This window comes from Centropristis striata, chromosome 14, assembly GCF_030273125.1.
Source record: "Centropristis striata isolate RG_2023a ecotype Rhode Island chromosome 14, C.striata_1.0, whole genome shotgun sequence".
NCBI lineage: Eukaryota > Metazoa > Chordata > Actinopteri > Perciformes > Serranidae > Centropristis > Centropristis striata.
Genome location: NC_081530.1, coordinates 36,315,638 through 36,341,690, shown reverse-complemented (window position 1 = coordinate 36,341,690; position 26,053 = coordinate 36,315,638). Strand labels below are relative to the sequence as shown.

General features: G+C 39.2%; 1 protein-coding gene across 1 annotated transcript; it reads right to left on the bottom strand.

Annotated features, from left to right (window-relative positions):
• Positions 1-3,117: 3,117 nt before the first annotated feature.
• On the bottom strand, positions 3,118-25,757 carry LOC131984447 (saxitoxin and tetrodotoxin-binding protein 1-like). Its single transcript, XM_059349263.1, has 16 exons — positions 25,577-25,757; positions 23,650-23,801; positions 23,471-23,550; positions 22,711-22,836; positions 22,123-22,256; positions 16,760-16,903; positions 14,507-14,658; positions 14,328-14,407; positions 13,479-13,604; positions 12,607-12,726; positions 5,776-5,975; positions 5,490-5,641; positions 5,311-5,390; positions 5,098-5,223; positions 4,459-4,578; positions 3,118-3,242 (listed from the first exon to the last, which is right to left on the bottom strand). The coding sequence occupies exons 1-16, from the start codon at positions 25,697-25,699 to the stop codon at positions 3,175-3,177; spliced, it is 1,983 nt and encodes a 660-aa protein (XP_059205246.1). The 5' UTR covers positions 25,700-25,757; the 3' UTR covers positions 3,118-3,174.
• Positions 25,758-26,053: the final 296 nt, after the last annotated feature.

Sequence of the window (26,053 nt, the reverse complement as noted above, 5' to 3'; positions counted from 1 at the left end):
TGGTTGTGTGTGTGTGTGTGTGTGTGTCTGTGTGTGGTTGTGTGTGTGTGTGCGTGTGTGTGTGTGGTTGCTTGTGTGTGTGTGTGTGTGTGTGCGCGCGAGCATTTTTTTGTTTGTGTCGTTAAGTGTGTGTGTGTGTGTGTGTCTGTGTGTGGTTGTGTGTGTGTGTGTGTGTGTGTGGTTGCTTGTGTGTGTGTGTGTGTGTGTGTGTGTGCGCGAGCATTTTTTTGTTTGTGTCGTTAAGTGTGTGTGTGTGTGTGTGTGTGTGTGTCTGTGTGTGGTTGTGTGTGTGTGTGTGTGTGTGTGTGTGTGTGTGTGTGTGTGGTTATGTGTATGTGTGTGTGTGTTTGGTTGCTTGTGTGGTTGTGTGTGTGTGTGTGTTTGGTTGCTTGTGTGGTTGTGTGTGTGTGTGTGTGTGTGTGTGTGTGGTTATGTGTATGTGTGTGTGTGTGTGGTTGTGTGTGTGTGTGTGTGTGTGGTTGTGTGTGTGTGTGTGTGTGTGTGGTTATGTGTATGTGTGTGTGTGTTTGGTTGCGTGTGTGGTTGTGTGTGTGGTTGTGTGTGTGGTTGTGTGTGTGTGTGTGTGTGTGTGTGTGTGTGTGGTTGTGTGTGTGTGTGTGTGTGTGTGTGTGTGTGTGTGTGGTTGTGTGTGTGTGTGTGTGTGTGTGTGTGTTTGGTTGTGTGTGTGGTTGTGTGTGTGTGTGTGTGTGTGTGTTTGGTTGTGTGTGTGGTTGTGTGTGTGTGTGTGTGCTTAAGTGAACTCAGCGACTGCTTAGGGCCCCGTGGCCACTCGGGGGCCCCCAAGAGCTATTAACAAAAAACATATATATTTTTGATATTTTGTGTTTTTTGCATGTATGATTGATGATTTCTATCTGATCAAAGATATATTATTGTATATAAACACAATGTTGTGTGAGCAGAAAGTGTGTAGTGGAAAATATTAAGAGACAACAAGAGTTTCTAGAAAGACTATACTATATCCTACATACTCTCTGTAATTATAATGTTGGTGTGTCAGGTCTCTAGCTTTCCTGTCATTGTTCCACATGGTGCAGTGGGATTTCATAACTCAGAGCTGCTCGGATCTTAACCAAGCAGGAGTTTCCTGTAAAGAGACTGACTGTTGGTCAGATTTCTGTGTGTTTGTCAAAATATGTGATGCATTTTTAAACTGCTATATGTCTGATATTTTTATACATCTTCAAATTAATTCTGCTGCTGATGCCAAAACAGACACAGATTGACCAAAAAAGACACAAAAAGACCAAAAATAGATGCACAAATGACCAAAAATGACACAAAATTATCTAGACACAAAATCACCAAAAAATAGATGTAAAAATGAACAAATTTGACACAAAATTATTGAAATAGACACAAAATGACCAAAAATAGATGTAAAAATGAAAAAAAAAAAGACACAAAATTCTCGAAAAAGACACAAAATGACATGAAATAGTTGTAAACGGCCTGCAGGGGGCACTGCTCATCCAAAGAGCAGCTAGTTGGAGGCAAAACAACGTCACAACAAAGGATCCTTCAGTGGCAGAGAAAAGAAAGAGGAAGAGGAGAAAAAAGGCCCAGATAAAGGTTTGTTTGCATGTCTTGGTAATGGAATGTTCATCAAAGAGATTTGTGTCGCCGTTAGCAGCTAATTAGCTAGTTTAAAACGAGAGAAATGCATCTTTTAACGGGCCGGTTAACTAGCTTAATATTCATGCTAACGTGTTTGTATTTGAGTAATACTGAGCTTAACTCTGCCTTGATCCTCGGGGTTGGCTCTATATATTTCAGCTTCAAAATAAAGTTTTTGCTAACGTTTGAGAGCAAACATGAATTAAAATGTCACCTTGTTTGCTAGCAAGCGCGGTGGGGAGCGTGTCTATGTTCCCTCTTTGTATGAGACCGGGGACCATAGGACCCTTTTCCCCCACTTTTCCCAAAAAGGGTCCTATGTTCCCCGGTATGTATTGCTACAGGGGAACATAGGACCTTTTTTTTTTCTAAAAAAGGTCCTATGTTCCACAGCTGATCTACCTGGTAAGTTAACAGCAAAACACCCTTTATAATTGCTCATTGTACTGCAGAACTTTCTGAGTTTAATAATGATGTCCGTACAACTGTAACTAATGTCCATATTGTTTATCATCGTCTTCCTTTGGTCACTTCCTCAGCTCCACAACGTCCCCTTGGCACCACGGAGCATCATCATCATCATCATCATCATCATCATCATCATCATCAGCTCACCAGGTGACCAGCTGAGTGTCTTTCCTCTCAGATTTAGACTGAGCAGCTGATCAGAGGCCACTGCCTCTTAATGACAACTTTACATTCCCCAAAATACCTATAGACACTGACCATTGTCACTATAATGTTGTTCTTGCACTACAACTTATTTTTGCACATTGCTCTTGCAGTTTTGGAAGCCAAATGTTTGTTTTTTTGTAAATTCTTTACCATTTGGATTGTTGTGTAAATCAACCCCAGGTCACTGTTGTAGTTGAATGTGCTACATTTTGAGATTAAAAACCATATGTGACACCCTGGACATCATTAATTCATTGGTATTATTTATGTTATTAACTGGGCCGCCCCCTGAATGTGTGAAGAGATATCAGGCTGACAACAGGATGATGTAAACAACACTGCCAGAGCCAGTTTATAGTAGGTGTGTGTGTGTGTGTGTGTGTGTGTGTTGTTCCTTCAGGTGTGTATCTATATGAGCTATAAAGCCTAAACATGATAAAATCCTGTCAGAAACTCTCTCTGCCTCTAATATTGAGAAAGAACTGGGCCAACACAGTTCAAGGTTCAGACATTCAGTTTACTTGTTACAGAACACACTGAGTCCAAAGAGTGTGTGTGCTCAGTGTGTTATTGATTTAAATCCAGCCTGGTCTGTTGATTGACAGCTCTATGGTTTATGTGTTGAAAGGTTAGAAGAAGACAATCTTAAAATATATTATTGGATTATGTGGAGGGAGATGGAAATACTCAGGTGTAAGTCCAAGTACCTTAAAGTTGTACTTGAGTACAGATCTTGAGTAAATGTACTTAGTTAATTCCAGCAGTGTGTGTGAGGCCAGTTGAAGACAGAAACACACAACCAGGTTTCAGCATTTCAGTTATTTTATTGTTGTTGTTTATGTTGTTGTTGTTGTTTGTCCCTCAGGACTCTGCAGCAGGTTCAACAGGATCAACAGCAACTTCTGGAGCAGATTTCTTAGGACACAAATCTTTGAGGAGACGAGACGACAATGTGTCAGTTAATATATGAATATATATTTATATGAATATATATTTGGGTCCCGAGCATGAACGGTGGAGGACGATGTTGGAATTGGTTCGTTTATTATTATAACGGCAAATGAATCACGTTTTTGAGGTCTTCATCATATTCCAAAACTCACCAGACATGGGACAAAATTCACTCCCATCGAAAATGTACGTATATGACTGGTTTCAGACATGGGCCTTGATATTTTTTATGTTTTTTTTTACTAATTTTTTACCTGTTTTTCTGACTATTTTTTCCTGTTTTGCTGACAATTTTTTTCCTGTTTTTTTGGGGTAATTCTTTCTGTTTTAATGAGAATTATTTTTTCTGTTTTTCTGACAATTTCTTTCTCTGTTTTGCTGACTAATTTTTTCAGTTTTTTTCAGGGTAATTATTTCTGTTTTAATGAGTAATTTTTTCTGCTTTTTGTGGTATTTTTTCTGAGTATTTTTTCTGTTTTTCTGACAATTTTTTCTCTGTTTTGCTGACTGTTTTTTCTGTTTTTCGTGGTATTTCATTGGTCTCAGAAATGGGCGTGGCTAAATGACCTACTAGCGCCCCCTAGAATTGAGCCCCAAAAACAGGTTTGTCATAGAGACACGAAATTTGGTCCATACATGTATCATGGGAAGATGCACCAAAAAGTCTCAAGAAGCCATACCCAAAAAAACGAACAGGAAGTCGGCCATTTTGGATTGAAAATGGCGTTTTAGACGTTTTTTGCCATTTCCACGCCGCATACTTTAACAAACTCCTCCTACAGATTTAATCTAATCGACTTCGGACTTGGTCAGTACCATCACAAGGCCTTTGACATCAAAAGTCATTAAACGCGTTGCAGACTGTCACACTATGGGGGCGTGGCATGGCGGCAAAATATGGCGTTTTTGCATAAAACAGGAGACTGTATAACTTGACCATACATTGCCCAATCTGCCTCAAACTTGTCATGCATGATGATGGTCCATCACTGAACAGTTCTGCACAACAATATTTCATAAAGTCCCGCCCCTTTTGATTAGCCACGCCCCTTTCCCAACTAAGGAACCGTTTGTCGTAGAGACTTGCATGAGGTGTCAGTGAACTCAGCAGAGAGTCCTGGATCACCTCGCCTTTAATTTTTCTTTTCTTTTTCCTTCTTGTCCTGTAATATCTGCTGACAGACTCAAACTGACCTGCAGCTCCGTCGTAGGTGAACGTTTTGCCTGGAGGGAATCCCAGACACTCGGCCAGTTTGTTGTTATTGTCGTAGTGTTCCTTCAACTTGTCAACGTCCTGATGGTGCCCCTTCCTCCCTGAAACACACACACACACACACACACACGCACACACACACACACACACACACACACACACACACACACACACACTTCAATAACTTTATATGTAAAAAAAAAAATTAAACCGATTGTGAAAAAAATATACGTTTATACGTTTCTATATGATATAATCATGCTAATATAATCTATATACTGCCCTGCTATGGAAGCGTGTTGCATTCACTTGAAAAGAAAAAAAACAACTAATTTTCCTGTTTTTCTGAGTCATTTTTGCTATTTTTCATGGTATTTTTTCTATTTTTCGGACTAATTTCTTTCCTGTTTTTCTGACAATTTTTTTCTGTTTTCCCTCCCTGAAACACACAAAACACACATTTCAATAACTTCATTTGTAAAAATTTTTTTCTAATTGTGAAAAAAACTGGCAGAACAGAAGTCATCACACACGTTTAATCTGTTTAAGAATTTCTCATCTCATCTATACTTGAGGACAGTTTTATGAGTGTGTGTGTGTGTGTGTGTGTGTGAATTTACTGTAGATCAACAGGAATCTTCCCTCTGCGTTCTTGTAGACCATCACCAGACAGTCGTCGCAGGTCTCGAAGAAATGCATTTGACCCGACTCGTTGTATTCAGTGAAAACTCCGTCGTCCTCGATTTCTAAACACAAAAACAACACGTTAGTGATACTGTAATAAACTACGCTGTGTACTTCCAGTCTGCTATCATTGTGTTAATGTGACTCACTGCCGCCGACGTGGTGCAGGTCTGTCGAGTCCTCAGCCGCCACGGACATGTTGATGAAGTACTTCCTACACTTGTTAATGCTGAAAATGACACAAACCAGTTAGAAAACACAACAAACGGACCCCCTCAGGTCGAGTCCGGAGTGATAAAAGTAGAGTTAGAGTCGTTGGTCCACTCACGAGTACGAGTTCCACTCGTTGAACGTGACGGTGTGGTTGTCGGTGAGGAGTCGCAGCTCCATGTGGGAGCTGGTGAAGTTCGGCATTATGTCCTCGATGCGTTGATCATCGTGGTCCGGCATGACCCAGACCATGACCCAGTCCCCGAAGATCTGCAGGAGGAGGGGGACAGAGTCAGACAGAGCTTTAAACCTCACAGAACAGGACTGTTTGGACCTTCAAACTTACTCCTAAAGGCCAGTAAAGTTGAAATAGAAAATTAAATGATGAAGTGACGGCGTCTCACCTTGTGCATCTCTTCCTTCTGCAGTGTGACGTTCAGGCCGTGACAGTTTTCGGGGCTCGGCTCTACGGTGGCGCCGAGCGCCGCCAGCAGCAGCAGCAGCATCGATGTCTGAACCACGTCCATCCTGCTGGGACACTCAGGAACCTGCAGACAGGAGGCCAGCAGCAGCTTTATAACCGACCCCGGGGCCCCCAGGGGCCCTCACCCAGTCCAAAGTGTGTGTGTGCTCAGTGTGTTATTGAACTCTGATTTAAATCCAGCCCAGGTCGGTTTATTGACAGGTTGCTGTTTTTGTGTTAAGAGGTTAGAAGAAGAAAAGCTCACTACAGACAGTTTTTACAGAGATATTCAGGATACACTTGTATATTTTACTACAGTTTGTCTAGTTGTGCCTGTAGATTTCACTATTAATGCCACATCTGCATATTTGAACGGAACATTTAAGAAAACCTGAAGTCCTTAATATCTACTAGTTTAGATGTTAATAATCTTTACTTCCATCTGATCGTGTGATTGTAAATGTTCTAAAACGGAACTACTTTCTTAGATTTAGGCAACAAAATTAGGTTCATTTTAGCTCAACAAGTAAAGTTACAACATGTCAATAAAACAATAAGCAATAATGTCTTTTTAAGCCCGATATAATGACCCAACATCTCCCGTCTTTTACATTACATTACATGTCATTTAGCAGACGCTTTTGTCCAAAGCGACTTACAATAAGTGCATTCAACCTGATGGTACTAGACTTAGACCATAGGAATCAAGTAAGTACATAACTTTAAGAGCTAACTGTCATCGCTACAGGAGTGCTATATGTTAAAGAAGAGAAGAGAAGAAGAGCATTTTTTAAAATAAATATATATCTGTCAGGTGACCATGACTTAACCGAGGTATTGTTGGAAGAGATAGGTCTTCAGCCTGCGGCGGAAGATGTCCAGGCTGTCTGAGGTCCTGATGTCGGTGGGGAGCTCGTTCCACCATTTGGGAGCCAAGACAGAGAAAAGTCTGGAAGAGGTTTTGAGGCGGGTTGACCCACGGAGGGTGGGAGTCGCCAGCTGTTTGGCTGATGCAGAGCGGAGAGGACGGGCAGGGGTGTAGAGTTTGACAAGGTCCTGGATGTAAGTAGGACCTGAACCATTAGCAGCAGAGTACGCCAGAGCTAGAGTCTTGAAGCGGATCCGCACAGCCACCGGTAGCCAGTGGAGGGAGCGGAGGAGAGGTGTTGTGTGTGAAAATTTGGGAAGCTTGAAGACCAATCGAGCAGCTGCATTCTGGATGAGTTGCAGAGGTCGGATGGCTTTGGCAGGCAGACCTGCCATGAGGGAGTTGCAGTAGTCCAGGCGTGAGATGACCAGTGCCTGGACCAGGACCTGGACCAGGACCAGGACCTGGACCAGGACCTGAGCTGCCTTCTGGGTGAGAAACGGGTGAATTCTCCTGATGTTATGCAGCAAGAATCTGCAAGATCTGGTGGTGGCGGCGATGTTTGTGGAGAGGGACAGTTGGTTGTCAAGAGTTACGCCAAGGTTCTTGGCGGTTTCTGTGGAGGCAACCACTGTGTTCTGGACAGTGATGTGGAGGTCAGAGGTCAGAGCCCTTCCCTGGGAGGTAGAGTAGCTCAGTCTTTCCCAGGTTGAGTTTGAGGTGGTGCGAGGACATCCACTGGGAGATGTCGGCCAGACATGCAGAGATACGTGCTGCTGGATGTGTTTCAGACTGGGGAAATGAGAAGATTAGCTGGGTGCCGTCAGCATAGCTATGATAGGAGAAGCCATGCGAGTGGATGAGGGAGCCAAGGGAGTTGGTGTATATCGAGAAGAGGAGCGGACCAAGGACAGAGCCTTGAGGGACCCCGGTGGTGAGTAGACAGGGTTCTGACACAGAACCCCTCCAAGTTACACGGAAGGTGCGGTCCTTGAGATAGGATTTGAGCAGAGACAAGGCAGAGCCAGATACTCCCAGGTGGTGAAGGGTGGAGATGAGGATCTGATGATCCACAGTGTCAAAAGCTGCAGAAACGTCCAGTAGAACCACCACAGATGAGAGAGAGGCTGCCTTCGCCTTGTGAAGCTGTTCAGTCACAGCGAGAAGGGCAGTCTCTGTTGAGTGGCCCTTCTTGAAACCAGACTGGTGAGGGTCAAGGAGATTGTGCCCATGCAGATAGCAGGATAGTTGATTAAAGATAGCTCGTTCCAGAGTTTTGGAGAGGAACGGCAGGAGAGAGACAGGTCTGTAGTTGTCCACTAAGGATGGGTCGAGGGTGGATTTCTTTAGGAGAAGATTCACCCTTGCTTCCTTCAGAGAGTTAGGAAAGCAGCTAGTAGTCAAGGAAGTGTTGATAAGATGGGAGAGGAACGGGAGGAGATCCGGAGCAATAGACTGAAACAGGTGGGAGGGAATAGGATCCAGCTGACAAGTGGTAGGACGGGCAGAGGTTACAAGGCTGAGCACTTGAGGAGGAGACAGTAGAGTGAATGCTGAGAGGGAGGGAGATGATGACGAGGAAGGAGGAGAGGCGGGTTGTGAGACTGGATGGGTAAATGACGAGCGAATGTCCTCAATCTTTTTCAGGAAGTGGTTGACAAAGTGGGTCGGTAGGAGGGAGGAGGTAGGAGGGGGGGTTGGAGGGACCAGGAGGTTTGTGAAGATGGAGTAGAGCTTCTTCAGGTTGGAGAATGAGGATTGGATCTTGGTCTGATAGAAAGAGCTTTTCTCAGCTGAGATCAAAGATGAGAAGGCAGCAAGAAGAGATTGGTAGTTGTGTAGCGGCTTTGTACTCTCTCTCTTGTGTTGTGCAATTTTATGACGAGACGAAGAGATCCAATTGGCATCCAGCCGTTTATTCTGGTACAGGAATCACAGTCAATCAGTTGCTCTCTCACACACACATAATATCTGAAAAGTATAAAATTAAAAGACAGTGCAGGTTAGCTAACTTGTAGCAATAGCCATTTTGTAAATAAAAATAAAAGAAAAACAAACAAACACAACTTAAACCACCCATCTGCAGTGAAATTAAAGTAATTAATATAATAAAAAAGACGGAGCTCATAGCCCGTGAACCTACCAGGGAGCCACGAAGGTCCGAATGTTGCTGCCCCCCGGGGTGCACAACTCTAAACCACAGGGGTGCTGCGTTCAATTCCTATGGTTATTGAGAGATGCGTTTCTTATATATGGCAAGTGGAATCAAATTTCTCATGAATTCATTAACTCCGTTACAGTTGCGTAGGTCTTCAGGGTGTTTAGATTTCTACCACTTCCATTCTGATGACATCTGAGACATGAAGTGGGGTTACGGAGGGATTGGTGGTAGAGCAACTCCTGGTGAAGATGAGATCAAGGTGGTTGCCAGCTTTGTGAGTAGGTGGTGAGGGAGTGAGCAGAAGAGCGAAGGAGGAGAGAAGGAGTAGTAAGTCTGCTGACTTCTCGAGCTGGATGTTGAAGTCGCCGAGAAGGACAAGTGGTGGAGCATCTTCAGGGAAGTTTGACAGGAGGACGTCAAGCTCCTCCGGAAGTTCTCCCAAAGGACCAGATGGGCGATAGAGAACAACGATGGTTACTGGTGAGGGAGAAGTTAGGGTGACAGCATGGTATTCAAAGAACCGTGGGGAAAACTGTGGCAGTACACTATACCTTTAGACAGTTACCATTATCACTATATTTACCATTATCACTACAGTTACCATTATCACTATACCTATAGACAGTTACCATTATCACTATATTTACCATTATCACTACAGTTACCATTATCACTATACCTATAGACAGTTACCATTATCACTACACCTATAGACAGTTACCATTATCACTATACCTATAGACAGTCACCATTATCACTATACCTATAGACAGTAACCATTATCACTATTCCTATAGACAGTTACCATTATCACTATACCTATAGACAGTTACCATTATCACTATACCAATAGACAGTTACCATTATCACTATATTTACCATTATCACTAAACCTATAGACAGCTACCATTATCACTATACCTATAGACAGTCACCATTATCACTATATTTACCATTATCACTACAGTTACCATTATCACTATAGTTACCATTATCACTATACCTATAGACAGTTACCATTATCACTATATTTACCATTATCACTATACCTATAGACAGTTACCATTATCACTACAGTTACCATTATCACTATACCTATAGACAGTTACCATTATCACTACACCTATAGACAGTTACCATTATCACTATACCTATAGACAGTCACCATTATCACTATACCTATAGACAGTAACCATTATCACTATACCTATAGACAGTTACCATTATCACTATACCTATAGACAGTTACCATTATCACTATACCTATAGACAGTCACCATTATCACTATACCTATAGACAGTTACCATTATCACTATACCTGTAGACAGTTACCATTATCACTATACCCATAGACAGTTACCATTATCACTATACCTATAGACAGTTACCATTATCACTATATTTACCATTATCACTTAACCTATAGACAGCTACCATTATCACTATACCTATAGACAGTCACCATTATCACTATATTTACCATTATCACTACAGTTACCATTATCACTATAGTTACCATTATCACTATACCTATAGACAGTTACCATTATCACTATATTTACCATTATCACTATACCTATAGACAGTTACCATTATCACTACAGTTACCATTATCACTATACCTATAGACAGTTACCATTATCACTACAGTTACCATTATCACTACAGTTACCATTATCACTACACCTATAGACAGTTACCATTATCACTATAGTTACCATTATCACTATACCTATAGACAGTTACCATTATCACTACAGTTACCATTATAACTATACCTATAGACACTTACCATTATCACTATAGTTACCATTGTCACTTTAGTTACCATTATCACTATAGTTACCATCATCACTATACCTTTAGACAGTTACCATTATCACTATAGTTACCATTATCACTATACCTATAGACAGTTACCATTATCACTATAGTTGCCATTATCACTATACCTATAGACAGTTAACATTATCACTATAGTTACCATTATCACTATAGTTACCATTATCACTATACCTATAGACAGTTAACATTATCACTATAGTTACCATTATCACTATAGTTACCATTATCACTATACCTATAGACAGTTACCATTATCACTATAGTAACCATCATCACTATACCTTTAGACAGTTACCATTATCACTATATTTACCATTATCACTATACCTTTAGACAGTTACCATTATCACTATAGTTACCATTATCACTATACCTATAGACAGTTACCATTATCACTATAGTTGCCATTATCACTATACCTATAGACAGTTACCATTATCACTATAGTTACCATTATCACTATAGTTACCATTATCACTATACCTATAGACAGTTACCAGGTAGACAAGTACCTTAAAGTTGTACTTGAGTACAGATCTTGAGTAAATGTACTTAGTTAACTCCAGCAGTGTGTGTGAGGCCAGTTGAAGACAGAAACACACAACCAGGTTTCAGCATTTCAGTTATTTTATTGTTGTTGTTTATGTTGTTGTTGTTGTTTGTCCCTCAGGACTCTGCAGCAGGTTCAACAGGATCAACAGCAACTTCTGGAGCAGATTTCTTAGGACACAAATCTGTGAGGAGACGAGACGACAATGTGTCAGTTAATATATGAATATATATTTATATGAATATATATTTGGGTCCCGATCACGAACGGTGGAGGACGATGTTGGAATTGGTTCGTTTATTATTATAACGGCAAATGGATCACGTTTTTGAGGTCTTTATCATATTCCAAAACTCACCAGACATGGGACAAAATTCACTCCCGTCGAAAATGTACGTATTTCATTGGTTTCAGAAATGGGCCTTGATATTTTTTTTACTAATTTTTTTCCTGTTTTTCTGACCTTTTTTTCTGTATTTCGTGGTATTTTTCCCCCTGTCTTTCGGGGTAATTATTTCTGTTTTAATGAGTAATGTTTTCTGTTTCTCTGAGAATTTTTTTTCTGTTTTTCTGACATTTTTTTTCCTGTTTAGTTGACTATTTTTTTCTGTTTTTCTGACTTTTCTTCAGTTTTTCTGACTGTTTTTTCTGTTTTTGTAGTATTTCATTGGTCTCAGAAATGGGCGTGGCTAAATGACCTACTAGCGCCCCCTAGAATTGAGCCCCAAAAACAGGTTTGTTGTAGAGACACGAAATTTGGTCCATACATGTATCATGGGAAGATGCACCAAAAAGTCTCAAGAAGCCATACCCAAAAACGAACAGGAATTCGGCCATTTTGGATTGAAAATGGCGTTTTAGACGTTTTTTTGCCATTTCCACTCCGCATACTTTGACAAACTCCTCCTACAGATTTAATCTGATCGACTTCAGACTTTGTCAGTACCATCACAAGGCCTTTGACATCAAAACTTATTAAAAGCTTTGCAGACCGTCACACTATGTGGGCGTGGCATGGCGGCAAAATATGGCGTTTTGGCATAAAACATGAGACCTTATAACTTGACCATACATTGTCCAATCTGCCTCAAACTTGTCATGCATGATGATGGTCCATCACTGAACAGTTCTACAAAATTTCACCTTTTTGATTAGCCACGCCCCCTTTCCCCAACTAATGAACCGTTTGTCGTCGAGACTTGCATGAGGTGTCAGTGAACTCAGCAGAGAGTCCTGGATCACCTCGCCCCTTCAACGATCTCTGGACCTTCATCGCTGCTTGCAGCTTTAATTTTCTATTATTTTTCCTTCTTGTCCTGTAATATCTGCTGACAGACTCAAACTGACCTGCAGCTCCGTCGTAGGTGAACGCTTTGCCTGGAGGGAATCCCAGACACTCGGCCAGTTTGTTGTTATTGTCGTAGTGTTCCTTCAACTTGTCAACGTCCTGATGGTGCCCCTTCCTCCCTGAAACACACACACACACACACACACACACACACACATACACACACACATTTCAATAACTTATATATACGTTTCTATATAATATAATAATACTAATATAATCTATATACTGCCCTACTATGGAAGCGTGTTGCATTCATTTGAAACAAAAAAACAACTCTGTTCTTCTGACTAATTTTTTTCAGTTTTTCTGACTAATATTTGCTATTTTCATGGTATTTTTTCAGTTTTTCTAACTCATTTTTTTCCTGTTTTTCGGGGTAATTTTTTCAGTTTTTTCTGACTCATTTTTTTTTCAGTTTTTTCGGGGTAATTTTTCCTGTTTTTCTGAGTATTTTTTTTGCTATTTTCATGGTATTTTTTCAGTTTTTCTGACTAATTTTTTTCCAGTTTTTCTGACATTTTTTTCTGTTTTTCTGACAATTTTTTTTTCTGTTTTTTGGGGGTAATTTTTATCCCTGTTATTTTTTGTAATTTTTGCTGTTCTTCTGACTCATTTTTTTCTGTTTTTCTTAGTAATTTTTGCTATTTTCATGGTATTCTTTCAGTTTTTCTTACTCATTTTTTTCCTTTTTTTCGTGGTAATTTTTTTCTGTTTTACTGACAAATTTTTTTCTGTTTTTTCGGGGTAATTTTTTCTGTTTTCCCTCCGTGAAACACACAAAACACACATTTCAATAACTTCATTTGTTAAAAAAAATTAAACCAATTGTGAAAAAAAAACAATTTTGTGTGTGTGTGTGTGTGTTTACTGTAGGTCGTCAGGAATCTTCCCTCTGCGTTCTTGTAGATCAACACCAGACAGTCGTCGCAGCTCTCGAAGAAATGCATTTGAGCCCAAATGTTGTGGTCTCTCAAAACTCCATCCTCCTCGATTTCTAAACACACAAATTGAAGAAAAAGGACACAAAATAACAAAAATATTTTGGTAAAAATTATCAAAGAATGACACGAAATTATTGAAATACACACAAAATGACCAAGAATAGATGTAAAATTTACTAAAAAAGGACCAAATTATGGACCAAAAAATGACACAAAATTATTTAATTAGACACAAAATGACCAAAAATATATGTAAAAATGAACAAAAAGACACAAAATTATTGAAATAGACACAAATTGAATAGTGGACACAAAGTTACAAAAAATAGATGTAAAAATGACCAAAAATAGATGTAAAAATGACTAAAAAAAGACACAAATTGACCAAAAAAGACACAAAATGACAAAAAAAAGACACAAATTGACCAAAAAGACACAAAAAGACAAAATGACCAAAAATAGATGTAAAAATGACCAAAGTAATGTGTGGAGTAAGTGGAGTATTTTCTTTATTGGCCGATCGATAGCATGCTAACGTTAGCTGACGATCGATAGCGTGTTAACGTTAGCGGCCGATCGATAGCATGCTAACGTTAGCGGCCGATCGAAAGCATGCTAACGTTAGCGGCCAATCGATAGCATGCTAATGTTATCATGCTAGCAAAAAAAAGCTAAAAGAAATTTGATTTCTAAACACAAAAACAACACGTTAGTGATACTGTAATAAACTACGCTGTGTACTTCCAGTCTGCTATCATTGTGTTAATGTGACTCACTGCCGGCGACGTGGTGCAGGTCTGACGAGTCCTCAGCCGCCATGGACCAGTTGACGAAGACGTTTCTGCACTTGTTGATGCTGAAAATGACACAAACCAGTTAGAAAACACAACAAACGGACCCCCTCAGGTCGAGTCCAGAGTGATAAAAGTAGAGTTAGAGTCGTTAGTCCACTCACGAGTACGAGTTCCACTCGCTGGATGTGACGGTGTGGTTGTCGGCGAGGAGTCGCAGCTCCGTGTAGGCGCTGGTGAAGTTCGGCATTAAGTTCGGGCTGTTTTGATCATCGTGGTCCGGCATGTCAAAGACCATGACCCAGTCCCCGAAGATCTGCAGGAGGAGGGGGACAGAGTCAGACAGAGCTTATTTTATTACAGAAATAACTGCAGCTGTAGAATATTCCGACACAGTGACAGCAGCCAGAGGTTGAAAGACTGGAATTTCTGGCCTCGAACAGAAAGCATTTTTGGCAAAACCATAATACCTATCATTGATCCGACTTCACTTTGAGCGTCCTGAGTTCTTCCTGAACGTCTTCATATGTTTTTTGTGAAGAAAAAAGAAGAAATAGCTTTGTTAGAGCGAAAAAAACAGTTATATGTCCTTTTTTCAGAAATCTTCCTGCGTTTTTAATATGGGAGCCAATGAGGCTGTTGGTGGTGTTGGTGGATCATCTGTGCGTCCTACGCCCAAACTATAACTCTGACAGCTTTACCAGAGGATTGTGAGGGAGAAGACTAATTTTCCTACGTTTCTATGTATAAATTATCTCTGTAGAGTGGAATTTTCGGCCTGGAGCGCAGTTTTCAAATTTATTTTTTGACAGTTTTTTCTCTCCCTCTACACTCTGGTGATGATGTCACACACTGTAACACGAACATTCCGTGCAATACACACCCATTATAATCTCAGAATTTCTCCAAAAATGATCATGGTCATTGAACAGGGATTGATAAAAAACTACATGACCTATCGAAACGTGGATTAATACACCGATACACAAGACTTGTGTCTACAGTTTAAAGTTTAAATGGAGTCTCTAGGTGAAATTAATTGCTGTGAAAGCTATTGCTGTATTATGGACCAAATTATGGACCAAAAGAATGGACCAAAAAATTACACAAAGTTATTTAATTAGACACAAAATGAGCAAAAAGATATGTAAAAATGAACAAAAAGACACAAAATTATTGAAATAGACACAAATTGAATAGAGGACACAAAATTACAAAAAATAGATGTAAAAATGACCAAAAAAAGATGTAAAAATGACTAAAAAAAGATGAAAAATGACTAAAAAAAGACACAAAATGACCAAAAATAGGTGTAAAAATGACTAAAAATTACACAAATTGACAAAAAAAAAAGACACAAATTGACCAGAAAAGACACAGAAAGACACAAAATGACCAAAGTAGTGTGTAGAGTAAGTGGAGTTTTTTCTTTATTGGCCGATCGATAGCATGCTAACATTAGCCGCGGATCGATAGCATGCTAACATAAGCGCCCAATCGATAGCATGCTAACATTAAAGGCCAATAAATGGTAAATGGTAAATGGACCTGCACTTATATAACTCTTTTCTAGTCACTTTGCGACCACTCAAAGCTCTTTACACTACAGACTGACTCATTCACCCTTTCACACACACATTCATCCTGGTGGCAGAGGCTACCCTAAACTGTGCCACCTGCCACCATTGGGAATTTATTCACACACCGATGAACACAGCACATCGGGAGCAATTTGGGGTTCAGTATCTTGCTCAAGGATACTTCTACATGTAGGCTGCGATGGTCAGAGATTGAACCACCAACCCTTCGGTTGGGGGCCAACCAACCATCTGAGCCACAGCCGGCCGTCAATAGCATGTTAATGTTACCATGCTAGCAAAAAAAAGCTAAAAAAAAACAAAAACGCATTTTTCTACGTGTTTCGATTGTGGATCGGAGATGGCATCCATATAAAATTTATGGGAACCAATGTTCCAATGTGACCAAAACAGACACAAATTCACCAAAAAAGACACAAATTGACCAAAAATAGATGTAAAAAAACCCAAAAAAGACCCCAAATGACCCAAAATAGACACAAATTGACCAAAAATGGATGTAAATATTACTAAAAAATAGACACAAATTGACCAAAAAAAGACACAAATTGACCAAAAATGGATGTAAAAATTACTAAAAAATAGACACAAATTGACCAAAAAATAGACACAAATTGACCAAAAATGGATGTAAAAATGACTAAAATAGACACAAAATGACCCAAAATAGTTGTAAAAATAACCATCAAAATGACATATTATTGAAAAAGACACAAAATGACCAAAAAAAGACACAAATTGCCCAAAAATGGATGTAAAAATTACCCAAAATAGACCCAAATTGACCATAAATGGATGTATAAATGGAATGAGCCTCACCTTGTGCAGGTGTTCCCTCCTCAGCGTGGCGTTCAGGCCGTGACAGTTTTCGGGGCTCGGCTCTACGGTGGCGCCGAGCGCCGCCAGCAGCAGCAGCAGCATCGATGTCTGAACCACGTCCATCCTGCTGGGACACTCAGGAACCTGCAGACAGGAGGCCAGCAGCAGCTTTATAACCGACCCCGGGGCCCCCAGGGGCCCTCACCCAGTCCAAAGTGTGTGTGTGCTCAGTGTGTTATTGAACTCGGCCCACGTTGGTTTATTGACAGGTTGCTGTTTTGTGTTCAAAGGTTAGAAGAAGAAGAAGAAGAAGAAGAGTTTTTACAGAGATATTCAGGATACACTTGTATATTTTACTAGTTTGTCTAGTTGTGTCTGTAGATTTCACTATTAATGCCACATCTGCATGTTTGAACAGAACATTGAAGAAAACCTGAAGTCCTTAATATCTACTAGTTTAAATATTAATAATCTTTACTTCCATCTGATCGTGTGATTGTAAATGTTCTAAAACGGAACTACTTTCTTAGATTTAGGCAACAAAATGAGAAGGTTAATTTTAGCTCAACAAGTAAAGTTACAACATGTCAATAAAACAAGTCAAGTCAATTTTCAAGTCAATTTTATTTATATAGCCCAAAATCACAAATCACTTCACAGACTGTACATGTTACAACTCCGTCTGTCCTTAGACCCTCACATCGGCCAGGGAAAACTCCTAAAAAAACACTTTTAACAGGGAAAAACTCCTCAAAAAACACTTTTAACAGGGAAAAACTCCTAAAAAAAACACTTTTAACAGGGAAAACTCCTCAAAAAACACTTTTAATAGGGAAAAACTCCTAAAAAAAACACTTTTAACAGGGAAAACTCCTCAAAAAACACTTTTAGCGGGGGAAAAAGAAGAAGAAACCAGGAGGAGGAGCAGGAGTTCTGGGAGGAGACGGAGAGGAGCAGGAGTTCTGGGAGGAGACAGAGAGGAGCAGGAGTTCTGGGAGGAGACAGAGAGGAGCAGGAGTTCTGGGAGGAGACGGAGAGGAGCAGGAGTTCTGGGAGGAGACAGAGAGGAGCAGGAGTTCTGGGAGGAGACAGAGAGGAGCAGGAGTTCTGGGAGGAGACAGAGAGGAGCAGGAGTTCTGGGAGGAGACAGAGAGGAGCAGGAGTTCTGGGAGGAGACAGAGAGGAGCAGGAGTTCTGGGAGGAGACAGAGAGGAGCAGGAGTTCTGGGAGGAGACAGAGCTTGTGTCCTGTATTATTGGGACCTCAGAGAGAAAGAGGGCCCCGGTGTATCGTGTCCCCCGACACATTGGGCCTATAGCGGCATCACGAGGACCTGGTCCAAGGCCTCGGCCAGCCCTAACTATAGGCTCTGTCAAAGAGGAAAGTTTATAGTTTCCTCTTGAATAAAGAGAGGGTGTCTGCCTCCCGAACTGAGACTGGGAGATGATTCCACAAGAGAGGAGCTTGATGACTGAAGGCTCTGGCTCCCAGTCTAGTTTTAAGGACTTTAGGAACCACAAGTAACATAGAATTTTGGAAGCGTAGTGCTCTAGAACAGCTATTCTCAACCTTGGGGTCCCGACCCCAATTGGGGTCGCGAGATGATTTCTGGGGGTCGCCAAATCATTTTGGAAGTCAGCTCTGTCTCCACTGTGTTAAAGTGTTAATGTGTTTAAGTTTTTTTGGTAGTCTTTGGTAGACTATACCTAGTCTACCAATACCTATACCATTATCACTACAGTTACCATTATCACTATACCTTTAGACAGTTACCATTATCACTATAGTCACCATTATCACTATACCTATAGACAGTTACCATCATCACTATAGTTACCATTATCACTATACCTATAGACAGTTACCATTATCACTATAGTTACCATTATCACAATAGTCACCATTATCACTATACCTATAGACAGTTACCATCATCACTATAGTTACCATAATCACTATAGTTGCCATTATCACTATACCTATAGACAGTTACCATCATCACTATAGTTACCATTATCACGATAGTTACCATTATCACTATACCTATAGACAGTTACCATCATCACTATAGTTACCATTATCACGATAGTTACCATTATCACTATACCTATAGACAGTTACCATCATCACTATAGTTACCATTATCACGATAGTTACCATTATCACTATACCTATAGACAGTTACCATCATCACTATAGTTACCATTATCACGATAGTTACCATTATCACTATACCTATAGACAGTTACCATCATCACTATAGTTACCATAATCACTATAGTTGCCATTATCACTATACCTATAGACAGTTACCATCATCACTATAGTTACCATAATCACTATAGTTGCCATTATCACTATACCTATAGACAGTTACCATTATCTCTATAGTTACCATTATCACGATAGTTAACATTATCACTATACCTATAGACAGTTACCATCATCACTATAGTTACCATTATCACTATACCTATAGACAGTTACCATCATCACTATAGTTACCATTATCACTATAGTTACCATTATCACTATACCTATAGACAGTTACCATCATCACTATAGTTACCATTATCACTATGGTTACCATAATCACTATACCTATAGACAGTAACCATTATCACTATAGTTACCATAATCACTATACCTATAGACAGTTACCATCATCACTATAGTTACCATTATCACTATAGTTACCATTATCACTATACCTATAGACAGTTACCATTATCACTATAGTTACCATTATCACTCTACCTATAGACAGTTACCATTATCACTATAGTCACCATTATCACTATACCTATAGGCAGTTACCATTATCACTATAGTTACCATTATCACTATACCTATAGACAGTTACCATCATCACTATAGTTACCATTATCACGATAGTTACCATTATCACTATACCTATAGACAGTTACCATCATCACTATAGTTACCATTATCACGATAGTTACCATTATCACTATACCTATAGACAGTTACCATCATCACTATAGTTACCATTATCACGATAGTTACCATTATCACTATACCTATAGACAGTTACCATCATCACTATAGTTACCATTATCACGATAGTTACCATTATCACTATACCTATAGACAGTTACCATCATCACTATAGTTACCATAATCACTATAGTTGCCATTATCACTATACCTATAGACAGTTACCATCATCACTATAGTTACCATAATCACTATAGTTGCCATTATCACTATACCTATAGACAGTTACCATTATCTCTATAGTTACCATTATCACGATAGTTAACATTATCACTATACCTATAGACAGTTACCATCATCACTATAGTTACCATTATCACTATACCTATAGACAGTTACCATCATCACTATAGTTACCATTATCACTATAGTTACCATTATCACTATACCTATAGACAGTTACCATCATCACTATAGTTACCATTATCACTATGGTTACCATAATCACTATACCTATAGACAGTAACCATTATCACTATAGTTACCATAATCACTATACCTATAGACAGTTACCATCATCACTATAGTTACCATTATCACTATAGTTACCATTATCACTATACCTATAGACAGTTACCATTATCACTATAGTTACCATTATCACTCTACCTATAGACAGTTACCATTATCACTATAGTCACCATTATCACTATACCTATAGGCAGTTACCATTATCACTATAGTTACCATTATCACTATACCTATAGACAGTTACCATTATCACTATAGTCACCATTATCACTATAGTTACCATTATCACTATAGTTACCATTATCACTATAGTTACCATTATCACTATAGTCACCATTATCACGAGCCTATAGACAGTTACCATTATCACTATAGTTACCATTATCACTATACCTATAGACAGTTACCATTATCACTATAGTTACCATCATCACTATACCTATAGACAGTTACCATTATCACTATAGTTACCATCATCACTACATACTATATTGTTTTATAAATGTTTGGATTGTTGTGTAAATGGACCCCAGGTGACTCTAGTTGAATGTGTTACACTGAGTCCAAAGAGTGTGTGTGCTCAGTGTGTTATTGATTTAAATCCAGCCTGGTCTGTTGATTGACAGCTCTATGGTTTATGTGTTCAAAGGTTAGAAGAAGACAATCTTAAAATATATTATTGGATTATGTGGAGGGAGATGGAAATACTCAGGTGTAAGTCCAAGTACCTTAAAGTTGTACTTGAGTACAGATCTTGAGTAAATGTACTTAGTTAATTCCAGCAGTGTGTGTGAGGCCAGTTGAAGACAGAAACACACAACCAGGTTTCAGCATTTCAGTTATTTTATTGTTGTTGTTTATGTTGTTGTTGTTGTTTGTCCCTCAGGACTCTGCAGCAGGTTCAACAGGATCAACAGCAACTTCTGGAGCAGATTTCTAAGGACACAAATCTGTGAGGAGACGAGACGACAATGTGTCAGTTAATATATGAATATATATTTATATGAATATATATTTGGGTCCCGAGCATGAACGGTGGAGGACGATGTTGGAATTGGTTCGTTTATTATTATAACGGCAAATGAATCACGTTTTTGAGGTCTTCATCATATTCCAAAACTCACCAGACATGGGACAAAATTTACTCCCGTCGAAAATGTACGTATATGACTGGTTTCAGACATGGGCCTTGATATTTTTTATGTTTTTTTTAGTAACTTTTTACCTGTTTATGCTGACTATTTTTTTCCTGTTTTGCTGACAATTTTTTTTTTCTGTTTTTCGGGGTAATTATTTCTGTTTTAATGAGTAATTTTTTCTGCTTTTCGTGGTATTTTTTCTGAATATTTTTTTTCTGTTCTTCTGTCAATTCTTTTCTCTGTTTTGCTGACAAATTTTTTTCTGTTTTTTGGGGGGTAATTATTTCTGTTTTAATGAGAATTTTTTTTCTGTTTTTCTGTGAATTTTTTTCTGTTTTTTTCTGACAATTTTTTCCCCCTATTTCTCTGATTAATTTGTTGTTTTTAACATTGTTTTAATTTTTTTCTTTCAAAATTCTTTTTCCCCCCATTTTTCTGACCTTATAACTTGACCATACATTGTCCAATCTGCCTCAAACTTGTCATGCATGATGATGGTCCATCACTGAACAGTTCTACACAACAATATTGAATAAAGTCCCGCCCTTTTTGATTAGCCACGCCCCCTTTCCCCAACTAATGAACCGTTTGTCGTCGAGACTTGCATGAGGTGTCAGTGAACTCAGCAGAGAGTCCTGGATCACCTCGCCCCTTCAACGATCTCTGGACCTTCATCGCTGCTTGCAGCTTTAATTTTCTATTATTTTTCCTTCTTGTCCTGTAATATCTGCTGACAGACTCAAACTGACCTGCAGCTCCGTCGTAGGTGAACGCTTTGCCTGGAGGGAATCCCAGACACTCGGCCAGTTTGTTGTTATTGTCGTGGTGTTCCTTCAACTTGTCAACGTCCTGATGGTGCCCCTTCCTCCCTGAAGCACACACACACACACACACACACACACACACACACACATATTTCAATAACTTTATATATCATATAATAATACTAATATAATCTATATACTGCCCTACTATGGAAGCATTTTTTTTTCAGTTTTTCGGGGTAATTTTTATCCCTGTTTTTTTGAGTATTTTTTGCTGTTCTTCTGACTCATTTTTTTCTGTTTTTCTTAGTAATTTTTGCCATTTTCATGGTATTCTTTCAGTTTTTCTGACTCATTTTTTCCCTTTTTTTTCATGGTAATTTTTTTCCGTTTTACTGACAAATTTTTTTCAGTTTTTCTGACAATTTTTTTCTGTTTTTTCGGGGTAATTTTTTCTGTTTTCCCTCCCTGAAACACACAAAACACACATTTCAATAACTTCATTTGTTAAAAAAAATTAAACCAATTGTGAAAAAAACAATTTTGTGTGTGAGTTTACTGTAGGTCGTCAGGAATCTTCCCTCTGAGTGCTCGTAGGTCATCACCAGACAGTCGTCACAGCTCTCGAAGAAATGCATTTTAGCCGAAATGTTGTAGTCTGTGAAAACTCCGTCCTCCTCGATTTCTAAACACAAAAACAACACGTAAGTGATACTGTAATAAAGAACCTGGTCTCACAGGAATCCGTGAAATAGCCACGGATTCGCTTAACTCAAAATCCGTGGAATAGCCACAGAATCACTCAAATTTCCGTGAAACTGACACGGATTTCGCTGCAATGCAAGTTAATGACTTGTCATATCAATGTCATATCCCGTGGCTATTCCATGGATATTTATTCCTATTGGTTTGTTCCAAGTCATGTGACTTTCAAGGTCCCGGCGGTCAGAACAAAAAACATGGCGGACAGTTGTCTCATTTTTATCGAAAAAAATCTATATTTTCACTTAGTTTCTGCATAAAAATGGATTTTGATCACATTTCTAGCGAGAAATATATGTTTTATTTTCTAAATATTCACTCAGTGAATGTACATAATCACTTTGTATGTTGGAATAGCCACGGGATATGACTGGCATTAACTTGCATTGTAGCGAAATCCGTGTCAGTTTCACAGAAATTTGAGTGATTCCGTGGCTATTCCACAGATTTTGAGTTAAGCGAATCCGTGGCTATTTCACGGATTCCTGTGAGATCAGGTTGGTAATAAACTACGCTGTGTACTTCCAGTCTGCTATCATTGTGTTAATGTGACTCACTGCCGCCAACGTGGTGCAGGTCTGTCAAGTCCTCAGCCGCCATGGACATGTTGACGAAGACCTTTCTGCACTTGTTGATGCTGAAAATGACACAAACCAGTTAGAAAACACAACAAACGGACCCCCTCAGGTCGAGTCCGGAGTGATAAAAGTAGAGTTAGAGTCGTTGGTCCACTCACGAGTACGAGTTCCACTCGTTGAACGTGACGGTGTGGTTGTCGGCGAGGAGTCGCAGCTCCATGTGGGAGCTGGTGAAGTTCGGCATTGTGTACGGGCTGTTTTGATCATCGTGGTCCGGCATGTCAAAGACCATGACCCAGTCCCCGAAGATCTGCAGGAGGAGGGGGACAGAGTCAGACAGAGCTTATTTTATTAAAGAATTAACTGCAGCTGTAGAATGTTCTGACACAGTGACAGCAGCCAGAGGTGGACAGACTGGAATATCTGGCCTCGAACAAAAAGCATTTTTGGCAAAACCATAATACCGATCATTGATCCGACTTCACTTTGAGCGTCCTGAGTTCTTCCTGAACGTCTACATATGTTTTTTTGTGAAGAAAAATGAAGAAATAGCTTTGTTAGAGTGATCTGAAAAACTGTTAAATATGCTTTTCTATAGAAATCTTCTTGCGTTTTTAATATGGGAGCCAATGAGGCTGTTGGTGGTGTTGGTGGATCATCTGTGCGTCCTACGCCCAAACTATAACTCTGACAGCTTTACCAGAGGATTGTGAGGGAGAAGACTAATTTTCCTACGTTTCTATGTATAAATTATTTCTGTAGAGTGGAATTTGCGGCCTGGAGCGCAGTTTTCAAAATTATTTTTTGACAATTTTTTCTCTCCCTCTACACTCTGGTGATGATGTCACACACAGTGACACGAACATTCCGTGCAATACACACCCATTATAATCTCAGAATTTCTCCAAAAATGATCATGGTCATTGAACAGGGATTGATAAAAAACTATATGACCTATCGAAACGTGGATTAATACACCGATACACAAGACTTGTGTCTACTGTTTAAAGTTTAAATGGAGTCTCTAGGTGAAATTATGCTGGAGAAGTAGACGTTTAAAAATCTACAATTATTGTTCTTTTTCTTAATTTTTTTCCGCCCGTCCCATTCATTTCAATGCAAAATTTTGGGCAGTTTTTCGCGACTAATGTCACAAAAAAATTGTATTCTGTAGAGAAAAGTAATAGCACACCGATCCCAATCAAACCGCACATTTTGATATATAATTTGTCCTGCAACTCTTCAAGTTGTAGTAGTGCGCGGTGCGATTGCCCCGTGGCCCTAACTAAAAAAACATAGACAAAAATTGACCAAAAAAAATGACAAAAAAATGACACAAAATTATTGAAATAGACACAAATTAAAGAAAAAGTACACAAAATAACAAAAAAAATTGTGGTAAAAATGATCAAAGAATGACACAAAATTATTGAAATACACACAAGATGACCAAGAATGGACGTAAAAATTACCAAAAAAGGACCAAATTATGGACCAAAAGAATAGACCAAAAGATGACACAAAATTATTTAATTAGACACAAAATGACCAAAAATATATGTAAAAATGAACAAAAAGACACATAATTATTGAAATAGACACAAATTGAATAGAGGACTCAAAATTACAAAAAATAGATGGAAAAATTACCAAAAAAGACACAAAATGACCAAAAAAAGACACAAATTGACCAAAAATGGATGTAAAAATGACCCAAAATAGACACAAATTGACCAAAAATGGATGTAAAAATTACTAAAAAAGACACAAATTGACCAAAAATGGATGTAAAAATGACCCAAAATAGACACAAATTTACCAAAAATGGATGTAAAAATGACAAAAAAAAGACACAAATTGACCAAAAATGGATGTAAAAATGACTAAAAATAGACACAAATTGACCAAAAACCCCCACAAATTGACCAAAAATTGTTGTAAAAATAACCAACAAAATGACATATTATTGAAAAAGACACAAAATGACCAAAAAAAGACACATATTGACCAAAAATGGATGTAAAAATGACTAAAAAAAAGACCCAAATTGACCATAAATGGATGTATAAATGGAATGAGCCTCACCTTGTGCAGGTGTTCCCTCCTCAGCGTGGCGTTCAGGCCGTGACAGTTTTCGGGGCTCGGCTCTACGGTGGCGCCGAGCGCCGCCAGCAGCAGCAGCAGCATCGATGTCTGAACCACGTCCATCCTGCTGGGACACTCAGGAACCTGCAGACAGGAGGCCAGCAGCAGCTTTATAACCGACCCCGGGGCCCCCAGGGGCCCTCATCCAGTCCAAAGTGTGTGTGTGTTCAGTGTGTTATTGAACTCTGATTTAAATCCGGGACATGTCTGTTTATTGACAGGTTGCTGTTTTGTGTTCAAAGGTTAGAAGAAGAAGAAGAAGAAGAAGAAGAAGAGTTTTTACAGAGATATTCAGGATACACTTGTATATTTTACTAGTTTGTCTAGTTGTGTCTGTAGATTTCTCTATTAATGCCACATGTGCATGTTTGAACAGAACATTGAAGAAAACCTGAAGTCCTTAATATCTACTAGTTT

What these genes read in the sequence shown, in the direction of transcription:
- LOC131984447 (XM_059349263.1), bottom strand. Translation starts at nt 25,699, where the DNA reads ATGGACGTGGTTCAGACATCGATGCTGCTGCTGCTGCTGGCGGCGCTC. An exon ending in GGAGGGAACACCTGCACAAG is followed by an intron (nt 23,802 to 25,576) that starts GTGAGGCTCATT and finishes CTCCTCCTGCAG; the next exon opens with ATCTTCGGGGACTGGGTCAT. An exon ending in AAGATTCCTGACGACCTACA is followed by an intron (nt 22,257 to 22,710) that starts GTAAACTCACAC and finishes TGTGTGCTTCAG; the next exon opens with GGAGGAAGGGGCACCATCAG.